Source organism: Trachemys scripta, chromosome 3, assembly GCF_013100865.1.
Source record: "Trachemys scripta elegans isolate TJP31775 chromosome 3, CAS_Tse_1.0, whole genome shotgun sequence".
Classification (NCBI taxonomy): domain Eukaryota; kingdom Metazoa; phylum Chordata; order Testudines; family Emydidae; genus Trachemys; species Trachemys scripta.
The window spans coordinates 140,631,221-140,643,384 of NC_048300.1; the positions used below are offsets into that span (position 1 = coordinate 140,631,221).

Sequence of the window (12,164 nt, forward strand, 5' to 3'; positions counted from 1 at the left end):
CTGACCCAATAGCATATCTTGAAAACTAGAGCCAATCAACAATTTTAAGCATCATTTTCGTTCTCAGTGACCCGGAATTAGTAAAGTTTGACTACATTTATTTCAGAAGCATTTTGGCTGTAGAGCAGTGTTACTGGCCTGGCCTGGCCTGACCTGCTTATGATATAAGATGTAATGAATTCACAGCCCAAAGTGGTATGGCTGCAATATTATGTAAATATTGTTTTTTGTGGTTTAAGCTGTTTGCAGCTGACTTTGAATGTTGAAGTGCTGTGCTTTGAAAGGCTAACATTTCATATGCTGAATATGTGATACAGCACAGAGTACGACTGTATGTTTTATCTGGTACATTGAAATCAGGCAAGAAGTTAATGATGAAATATAATTCTTCTTCTGTAATTTTATTTTGAAACTTATTTCTATGTCTTTTGATAGTAATTTTATCTTTTATTCTTTTTCTTATCACATTTCTAATTGCCCTTCATATATTCACAAGTGAAGTGAGTGCCAGGCTGTTAATGTCTGTGTCCCTCTGTATGCCTGATTCCCTTATGTTTCTTATCTGGGTTTTCTTGTTCTGAAGACTCATGTTACCTTGGTTACATGTTTTAGTTATAGGAGTACATTAACAGTTTTGAGAAAAAGTGCAATCAGGCCATTTTGTATGAAGAGGTTTTGTTGAATGTCTTACCTTGAATAATATTTTGTAATTTATATTTATTAATATCTGTGAAATGTGAAATCTGTGAAAATGTAAACCATATATTCAGTCTCAAAACTGTATAAAATAAATAGGTTCTTGTACTCTGCTCATTACGGTTGTAGCTAAATTCCCTTCATAACCACAAAGTAGTATTTGAGTTCTTAGGTGTCTTATGGCCAGGGGAAAAAAGTGACAACCGTAGGTTCTGAAAATGAAGTAAGTACTTTATTGGAACTGTAACTGTGGTTCCATTAGAGCAGAACACAATGATTTTCTCTGAAAAGGCAGTTCACAATCCCTGCAGCCTCACTCTTCCCAATTTTTGATTCTCACTTTCTACCTCCTTTTCTTGTGATCTTTATTCAGGACTCCTTAACTTGGCCCTTAATAAGTATAGTTAAATACATACAGGCTAATTTAAATGTCAATTTCAGATACATACTGGGCATTACCATGTGTCCTGAAAAATACACTCTACATTTGTATGCGTGTGTTTATATAGATTTTATACCACCCATTGCATGCTATTAGACTGCCTTGTTTTCTTGGGCCCTTATTAGGAAATGGAGTGTATTTTGCTCTGTCTGAAACTTTGATATTCTCTCTCTAATTCTGCAACAACACCTGTAGCAACAAGTCATGCACTGTAACATTTTTCAAGAGATTTAGTGATGCATTCCACAGACAAAGTCTTGGCTCCAATGTCAATGAGAGTTTTACCATAGACTTCAGTAGGACCAAGATTTCACTCTACAAATCTGATAACGTAATCTAGCTACAAGACCTACAGCACTGTACAAGCCATTTCTTCTTGAGTTTTCTATCTGGGCCATGTAGTAAATACTTGCGTCCTCTTTTAGTTGATAGCAAAAAAACTCCCCACAAACCTTTGTGTGAGAAGGGTGGTGGTGGTGTGTGTTGTACAATCAAGTGTACTCAGTGCAAGTTAGCATTTTAGGGTATCTGCTTTTCACCATGTTATTTAAATTATAATTTTAGTGAAACATTCAGTCAATCTAATGCAATATTTCAAATCCTGTTGTATTAGATACAGGCATCACCCTGATCAAAATTGCATTTCTCAATATATCAACATGTTATAACATCTAAAGCTCGTTTGAGCTGTTGCTAAGCACATACTATCTGCAATGTTTGACTATAAGTATTGTTCTACTATTACCTTTGTAAGCACTTTAGGACACCTTGCTATAAAAACTGCTAAGTAAAACAGCATTTTTTCCCAATTGAATGTCAAATTGTAATTTAAATTGAGGTGTAAACCAAAATGGAACAATTTTATATTAATAAAATATTGCAAGTAGTACACAATTGCTTTGTTTAAAGCACCCCAATTCAAAAGTCTTCCAGCAGTTTTAAATTCCTTTTCCAAAAGATCACTTTACAGAATCTGGAAAACAGGATTGCTCTGAATAATAAGATTGGAGAATGAAAAGATCATTTGGGGTTTTAAATAACAGCAACTGATTTCAAAGAAAGTACCATAGTAATAAAAAGAAAAATGGGGAAGTGTTCAGAATCAGAGACTGGTTCAGTCATCTGGCTTCCATGCATGCCTGAGCATTCTGGCATTAACCAAGCCAGGTTATTCATAACAAGTTCTCCATCTGTCACTTTTCAAGATCCTGTGGAAATGAAATACATATCTCCAAAAATTCACCTCAGTAAGCCTGATATATCAGTCAGAGTTGATGATTATGAATGGATCAGTATTTTGGAGTAGATGGTAGGACAATCATATAAGTTAAAAATATGGTGGTTTACTTTATAAAGAAAGCACTTTAGGCATTCAAAAGAGTATAATGATATATGCTAAATACAGACAGAGCAGTGGCTGTTAAAAGATGGTAATTATAGACAATAATACACAAGTATTTTTGAAAATACTTGTAGGAGAAAGGAATAAATGTGTAAAATTATTTTTTAAAATATTTGATACAGAATCGTTTATTTGTATTTTAAAAAGTGATTTATGGCACTTTGTTATTCTGCTATTCATACTGAGCTCATGTATTTATTTAATTATTTCAATTTCAAAATAAAGAAATGCCCATCTGAGGGCCTGGGTGCCCTTGACATTACAAAAATAAAATTTAAAAAAATTCAAAAAAGAAGCAGCATTGCTTTTCTTCCACAGTCCTGTCATCACATGAATTTATTACGTTGGCTAGGTTAAGGGTGAATACTTTAAAATAGCAACAACAACAAAAGTCAGGATATACAAAATTAAGATTTGTTTACCAACATTAATGCAGCTATGTTACACATGTGGACTATTTTATATTCTTGTTCAATAGGAATCTTAATATATTTTTGTTTATTCTGTTAAATATATGAAATAAAATATACAGGATGTACAAAAGGTTTGTCGGAAAGCTTAAGTTTTTGTGTTTCCTGACTCTTAGTTTTAACTATGCAACTTTAATATTTCATTAAAATGGCTCCCCCCCTTGATTAATTATTTTTTTAATGAAATTCAAGACATTTTCAGCACTTAAAGTTAGCATTTAAGTAGTCTCAAGTGGATTTTGACATTTACCTATTGAAGTGAATTGGGAAGGATGAGGGATTGTGTTTCATTAAGGTGAATGGGATAGGTAAGAGCAAGTTCAAATCTTTGTTGCTCTTTTGTTGAAGACACGTTTTATACAAAGCATTACTAAGAGATTAAAAAATGAAAAACCACCACTGTAAACAAAATATCCATAAATATATATTTACATGAGCCACAACAACTTTGAAGGGAAATCTTTAAATGTATACACACACCCTTTCTCCCCTCCTCTTTCTCTTTTAGTTAAATGTGTGCTGTAGCTAATCTCTAAAAACATTTGCACAACATGTGCATTTTAAAGACTACAAATAATGTCTTATTCATAGTGAAATAGGTAAATATATGTTTTTACATTTGGAAGTAAGTTGGGTTTTTAATTTAAACTAAGTTTGTTTTTATTATTTTCTAAGAAAAAGTTAATAAAATGTTCACTCTACATAAACTAAATGAATATAGTGAGGTCAATGTTAAACCCACAAAAATTCAATGTTAAGGTTGAAAACTCTGGGCCATATCGTAAGCTGATGTAAACTTGTGTAGCTTTCAGCTATGGATCTGATCCTCAATCTTTAAATCACCCTTTTATGCTTCACTTCAGACAAGGTTCTCTGTTGGGATCCTAGAACAGTGATGATTTCATGTATTGTGTGTGTTTGTTACAATAGGTGAGCAAAGAAAGAGAAGTTAAATATGGAGTCTCATTCTTTCCTTTTGCTATCCTAATTTAAACTGATTCTGCAAAGCTCTCAAATGCAGAGCTACCATTGATTTCATAAGGAGATAAAGTACTTTTGTGGGATTGAGTAGGAGCCAAGGAGGACTGCAGTATTAGATGTTTTGCATGTGTGACAGTATTGAAATCTATTAGTAGAGAGTTATGGAAAAACTAACATTCTCCTTGGATTGGGAGAAATTTCTTAGAGGTCCAGAGTAGAAAAATGAAATTTTAATTACCCCCCACCAGCAAATTTATGATTATCCCATTCAAAATGCAGCATTTGGCATGTATAGATTAAGGTTTAAGTTGGACCTATGTTGCTATTTTAATGCAAATGTAGCATTTTGTGTCTGTCAGGAATTAGCTCCCTTCCTGAGCATGCTGACTGTCACCTTTGCAACAGTTTCAGCTTCTGTCTACTGTCTGGCTCAAGTTTGTTATCATTTAGAACTGAAGCACTTATGCTACTAAGATATGGTTAAATTTAAGTACCCTGGACCAGAGAGAGACTTTGTCTGGAACAAACAGAGCTTTAATTAATTCTCTACATATCTATTTTATTTTTTAACTATTTTAAATGTTCACTTGGATACCTAATTATATTTAATTCTCCACAGATACATTCTGTTAATGGGTCTTCAGGATCGAAATGAAAAGCTTTTCTATAAAGTGCTGACATCTAACATTGAAAGGTTCATGCCTATTGTTTATACTCCCACTGTGGGTCTGGCTTGCCAACAATATGGTTTAGCATTTCGGAGGCCAAGGTATGTAAGTTTATACTTCAAATAAACGTAATTGTATCTTTTTTCCCCCTCCTGGAAGCTCTCTGTAGAATTTTTTTTAAAACATAGTTGAGTGTAACCCAAAGCTGGAAAAACCGAGATAATTCAAACTATACTAGACTAAAAATGTAGTTAAGTTAAACTGTAATTTGTATTGTATTGCAAAGATAAACTGTTGTTTCAGTATGTTAAAACATGGATGAATTTTATAATCTTACTACGCCTAATTGGGCTTTCCTACAGGCACAATTGCATTTGTTACATGTCAGCAAAAAGATGAGGAGCATTGGCCATAGAATATGCACGTTCACCACCACCCCCATATGTACATAGAGAGAGAGAGAGAAAAATTCAGGAATGTGTTCTAAATTTTTATAGCATTTTCTCATTTTCTTTCTGGAATGAATTTTTATGTTGAACAATAATGTGTGAAGATGCAGCACATATAAAACTTTTTAGATAGGAAAGACACTCTCTGTCATATCAGGCAGCCCCTTAAATTCACTTCAGTTTTTCTGCCAACTGTTTTTTTTTTTTTTTTTAAGTTTCCTTTTTAGGTTATAACCTAAATTATTTAATTATTAATAATTATCAAAGTACTATTATTTGATATATCAGTATTTGAGGCCTGCCTGTCTCTTTCTGACATTATAAACCAGCATTCGAGGAGGGCTTGAGCCACATCATTAAAATGTTACTATTCAATAAGATTTACTTCTAAACATTTCAACTTAAAGGGCCAAATTATCTGCTGGTGTAAATCAGTGTAATTCTACTGATGTCAGTGGAGCTATGCAAATTTATAAGAGTTGAAGATCTGGTCCCAGAACTTAAATTCTTTATAGGATAAAGTTCAGGCTCCTTTATGTTACCTGCACTGACACTTGGTGGGAGGTGGAGGGAAGGGGAGAAAGGGAGAAGTCGGATGCAACTTTTGTGCTCCTCTCTTCCCACCAAATCCATGGAGTTAGTTCTCCACAGGTCTGCTGAGGTTAAGCAGCAAGTGGTCCACACACATCCATCCTTCCTTGCTATGATCACAAGCATGGGTGCTGCTGCACCCCCTGGCTTGAAGTGGTTTCCTCCATATGCAGGGTTTACAGTTTGGTTCAACGGGGTTCAGTACCCCCACTATACAAATTGTTCCAGCATCCCTGATCACAAGTGTTCCTGGCAGGAGTAATTTGAGTTGCTGTTCTGGGGCTGTGTCTAGAGTGAACAGAATATAAAACTGTGCTTCAGAAAATTTGATGGTGTTTGATGGTGATCACTGATGAGCTGCATGTGAGTTCCCTATTAACAGATCCAGCCTTTCTGATCAAAGCCTTGAAGACAACAGTGTAAGCCAATTGCTAGGGGTGAAAGAAGAAATCAGCTGGGCTCCATTTTTTTGCAGCAGGAGTCTTTGTGGAAAAGAGAGGGCTTTATTTTTAGGTATGTGTTGCAGTAATCAAGCCTGGAGGTCATGAATGAAAAGATAACTGTGGGCAACCTGCACCCATCTGACCAGCATAAACTTGCCCACCCAGCTCCATCCCAGAGTTTGAAGAGCCTGATGCCCTATTCCTCAATCTGACATCACTCCACTCTTCAAGATACCAATTTAGGATTGGTGGGGAGCAGTGGAGAGAAAATATCATATGTTGTGAACTTTTGGAGTGCTGCCTGGGTAAAACTTTGGCAGCACATCACTGGCAAATATGTTTTTCCATACTTAAAAATACTATTTAATTTTAAGATTAATTCAACACTAGTAAATGCATGGTTGTATATGGAGTTATTCTTTAGTATCATTTGTTTCAGGTATATATGATCAGAAATGCTGAAATGCCATTGTCATTCTGCCAAATGGAAACTTTTCCAAGTCTCCACTACGTAACTGTCTCTGGCATGTCTGGTAATGGTAATTCAATAGGATCATAAAGCATCATGGATCTTCGTACTCATATCCAGTTTAATTCCTGTTTTCCCTATGTTTAATTTTAGAAAGGCACAACACATTAGCCAGTCATGAATGATAAATAAAGGCCTTGTATCAAAGGAAGGACATAATGACAGCAATTAATATATCATGTAGTATTTATTGTGTTGGGTGGCTAAGCATTAAAGAGTAGCTGTTGGTGGCATTGAGCTGAACCATTTTGCTTTGAGACTTTGACTAGGCCAGTGACATTGCCTTGTTGGCACAGTTTGGTGAAGTGCTGCAGCTGATGGCTCATCTGGCTGGGTAAGATGCAGCGCACATTGCTTTGGTTATCAATCAGGACAAAGCTAAGTGCTGGACGGTGTTTGAAAGATGTGGATGCTTGTATAACAGAAGCCACCACCGTGTTTGGAGGTTTTCAGTGGCCTCTGTGGAGATGTCATGATATCAAGCTTTCTGTGAAGCTGCATATCTGCAGGACCGTGGTTATACCAACTTTAACATATGTCCGTGAAACATGGGTGCTAGGGAAGGCTGAAGAGCGGTGGACTGTCATTTTCAATTCTCATTGTCAGCTACTCCATATTAAGTGCCAAGACAAGATCAGCAATGAGGACTCTTGTAGCAGAACACAGCACCCACCACCATCAGTCTGTTTTGGTTTAGGCAGCAGATATAAATTATTAAGATGGAATTAATTACCAAGTGTGTTTCCCAAGAAATTTCACTGCTCCATCAGGGAGCATGAGGTCATCAAATGCCTTGGTGGTGCAATAAGATTGCCAGTGATGCACCGAGACTGAACATCCAGCCAGGCTGTCTTAAGGACCTAGCAAGAGATCGATCCATGTCGCACTTGATCTGCAAGGAACCCCCCATTGGGATTTGCCATGATGATGATTTATTGTGTTGGAGTAATTAACTGTCCTATGATTGTAGAGGTATTAATGGGCCACTCTACCTTGAATGATCCCTTAGAATATGTGCTGATTACTTATTGCTAAACAATTTGTTCCACCTTACATTTAGAGGTGATGTTTGGAGTACCTTTCCCTCACCTGAAGAAGAGCTCTGAGTGGCTCAAAAGCTTGTCTCTCTCACCAACAGAAGTTGGTCTCATAAAAGAAATTATCTCACCCACCTTGTCTCGCTAACATATTTGAAGACTGTTGTCAGGTCCCCACTCAGTTTTCTTTTCTCAAAACTAAACATGCTAAGTTTTTTTTAAATCTTTCCTCAAAGGTGAGGTTTTCTAAACTTTTTATAATTTTTGTTGGTCTAATCTGGACTGTCTCTCATTTGTCCACATCTTTCCTAAAGTGTGGTGCCCAGTACTCCAGCTGAGGCCTCACCAGTGTCGAGTAGAGTGGGATAATTACCTCCTATGGTCTTACTTAAAATTAATATACCCCAGAATTTGCATCATCTGCAAATTTTATAAGCATATCCTCCACTCTGTTATCCGAATCATTCATGAAAATATTTAATAGTGCCAGAGCCGAGAGTGAACCCTGCGGGACCTGACTAGATTACCCTCCCAGTTTGATAGCGAACCATTAATAACTACTGTTTGAATATGGTCTTTAAATCAGTTGTCCTCTAAACTGCATTTTTCTAGTTTGCTTATGAGAATATCATGTGGATTGTGTCAAAAGCCTTACTAAAATCAAGATATATCACATCTACTGCTTCTTCCACCATGACTAACCATATAATATAATATTAATCAAGAAAAAGAACAGAGGGGACTTACAGGCCCCAGGTCAACTTGGCTTTTAACTTTATCAGCTCAAGAATTAAAGCCTATAGGGGTGCCAAGGGTTGACCTCATGCTGCTAGCCTGAGTTAAAAGTTGAGTTACCTTGCCTTCATTGCTGATTTAACCTGAGTTAGTTAGCACAGGTTAGTTAACCCAAGTTAAGAACAAACCTTTCTTTGCTGTATAAACATACCCTTAGACATACTGCCATGCGTAATACAGAAGATAGCATAGTCATTGTGTATAAAAGACTCCCTAATTATAAAATGACTTTTTATAAAACACCATTAAATCATCTACTAAATATCAGTATTAGTCTGGGTCACAACATTTTAATATAGCTGTGTTCTAGTGCTCAACCCCTCCAGGACATAAAAATTGTTTCTGTAAAAAAGCATGGCCCACTGAAAGACTGCTGCTTATGATGGCTGCCTGACCTGTTTTGTATTAATTTGCTACATGTTTTTGTACCTTCTGAAATGAATTACTTTTTACTGGTGATTTTGGAATAAATTGTTCATAAAGGTTTTTCATAGCACATCCAAATGTGTGTTACCATTGGGGTAAGAGGAAGGACCGCGAAGTACAGTACTTCATCTATAGTCCCTAGTGTCTCAAAGTGGATACTGTTTATTGCCATATGTTTTGGGGACTGGGATGAATACTGAAGCCAACCTAAACTGATTTTGGAAAATAAGTGGATAGTGGTTAGATTCTTTGGCTATAAAGTGGGGGAGCTTTTGGGAGAACAAAGGAAACCTGTTCTTTTCTTGATACCCATCCTGGCAGATGAATATTTCCTTGGTCATAAGACATACATATTCTTCTGGCACACTGAAAGATAAACATGCTGGTAGGAGATGGCAGAGACAAATAACGTTCCAGCTTGCTTAACCATATTGTTTACCATACTATGGTATCTGCAATACCATAATGTCCAGCTACATTTAGAATAGTCATTAGTTGTGGTATTTCAGTTATGACAGTGTGGCACCAGTAAATGTTTTTTTCAATTGACACAGCATCTATATATGTGTACACAGCAGTATTCTGCATAGAAAATGTATATTTATAGTGCAATTATAGATATATGCACTTTTAAAAGTTTCAGCTTGTTTCACCTCACTTTGAAGGACATATTGATATGAATACATCCATTGATAATGGACAGGGCATCTATTATGTGATACTGTAATAAGTCAGTGGCTCACGATTGGCTTGTAACTCAAGTTCAGCAGTGTAAACTGTATACTCAATTTACAAGGCTCTCTCTCTCTCTCGACTCTGTGTGTGGCCTGCCATACAGAGTTCCTTCAGCCACTGACATTCAGTTTCTTGATTGTCAATAAAGTAATGATTAAAAAAAACCAAATCCTTCTCTGGTTACAACCTACCCCAGTTCTCCATAAAAATCACGTGAACTCCCTCTGCCTCTCCCCATGAAACTAATCTTGTTTCATGAAACAACAGGGTCATCTCACAAAAGAAAATAACTATCTCCCTACAGACTAAAGTCCTGCCAGATTTGAGTAGAGATTAGAGTGTTAAACTAGAAAAGCATTCATAGGTACCTGTCAAACAAGGTATCCTTTTTATTTTACAGGACAAGTAGAAGTTTTTCAAACTGTCTCACATTATTTTCTATCCCATGATAATAACTAAAGAAAATCACATTAAAACAAACAGTGCTCAGGCACGAATTAACTGCATTGCAGTATATATTATATAAGTATTGTATTGCCCACTTTGTTTATGATATCCCCAGCGAAGAACCATATATGGTTTGATGATTTGTCACAGTGTAACTAAGACTAGGATGTTTCAGCCTTATTAGTAGCCTCAATTCATAATTCTTACGCATTGGTCCCTGTAATGGTCTCTCTGTCCTGGACCATCCCCTTGTAGTATGACCCGGTGTTTCCATGACTCTTTCTTGTGACTTCAGTGGTCTGGAATAGTAATAACTTGGCCCTCCAGCCAGGGCACATTATAGTTACACCCTAAATAATGGCTGACAAAATAGAATAAACATCACAACATCCTCTATCTTTCATGGGCTCCTCTTCAGCCTCACTTTTCTTCCAAAGCAGTAGCTTTTGGGGCTGCTCCATTGCGTCCCTCAGCAAAACTCAAAAAGCCCAGATGAAAATACAAATTTAACACATTCCGCTTGCACCAGGCTTAAGCTTTTAGTCTATCTTAGATTTTCCCGAGTGGTTCACTCTCTGCAGAGCTCTGAACCACAAAGGCTGCCTCCCTGGATTCTTGCCCCCGTTTTAAGGCCCATCATAGGCGCTAACTCCACTCCTATTGCATTCCCATGGTTCTCCCTCTGTTTGGCTTCTGCCATGCACTTCTCACAGAGGGTACTCCAAGCGATCTCTCACCTAGATCTTGTATCCTCAACTGCACTAAACTCCTTCCTTTTAATTCCTCCCTGAGTTTGATAAACCCTCCAGGTGTAATCAGGTGGGGCTGTTAGAGTTCTCAGGCTCTAGTGAACCCCTTCTTGGCCATCAAAGTCTCATATTGTCTTCTTATTCACCCAAGTTAGAAGTAGGCATTTTCAATTGTTTTGCTGGGAGAAAAAAACAAGTTAGTAGTTGTGTGCTACATGAATGAAACAAACATGTAGCACAACGATGAGGAAAAAGCATTAAAAATTTACAGTAGTAAAAATAAGGTTTAATTTGCAGAAAGGATAGAATGCAAAATAAGAGGTAAAGTTTCTGTTCCATCCAGTACAGTGTGTAGTACTGGTCATCTTATTACAGTAAAGTTGTTGTTGGTTAGTATGTAGGAGAACAAAGGTTATTACTTGTACAACTTCTGCATTGTAATTTTAATATTAAATCAAGTCACTGTCCCAAGGAACTGATATGGTACCAAGTTTCAAGATTCTAATTTTCCATGAAACCTTAAGGGAGTTGGATTTTTTTCATAAAGACATTCTAGGAAACCATTTGATGTTTCTTTTTAATTTGTGAAAGGATTGATAAATTTCATAAAGATTTTTTTTTACATTGGTGTGTACAAGCCCATTATATATATATATAGAGAGAGAGAGCGCGATATTATGGAGGCATCATATTAACGCTATACTTGTGTGCTTGGATTGAGATTTACATTTACATAAGATTAACTTGTTAAATATAAACCGTGTATCCTCCCCAAATGTACAGCTCATTAAGGGTAGGATTATTTTTTGATTTTTTTTTAAAATTAGTTTGTTAAACAGTTTAAAATTCTTTTTTGTTGTTGTTGTTGTAAATCCTAATTTTCTTTAGAGCTCTCTCAAAAAAATAAATTCCCGATTTTTGAAATTTGACAATTGACTTCTAAACTAGCAAGATCTAAGGCATGGGCTACTGCTAAAATGTATTAATGTATGTGGGATTTTTTTTTTTTTTTTTACTTTTTAAATACTGTTAGATATAGCTATTCCTATCCATGTCATATAAATATCTTGAATGTTTTTTTTAAACAAGTTTCAGAGTAGCAGCCGTGTTAGTCTGTATCTGCAAAAAGAACAGGAGTACTTGTGGCACCTTAGAGACTAACAAATTTATTAGAGCATAAGCTTTCGTGGACTACAGCCCACTTCTTCGGATGCATATAGAATGGAACATATATTGAGGAGATATATATACACACATACAACTCCCACCTGTTCATGTTCTTTGTATGTGTGTATATATATCTC

General features: G+C 36.2%; 1 protein-coding gene across 1 annotated transcript in view; it reads left to right on the forward strand.

The window, feature by feature from the left end:
• Nucleotides 1-12,164, forward strand: part of ME1 (malic enzyme 1) — a 312,509-nt gene that overhangs the window by 72,445 nt on the left and 227,900 nt on the right. Inside the window, exon 3 of the mRNA XM_034766123.1 lies at nt 4,611-4,760. Coding sequence (XP_034622014.1) covers nt 4,611-4,760 — 150 coding nt within the window. The remainder of the gene's footprint in view (nt 1-4,610; nt 4,761-12,164) is intronic.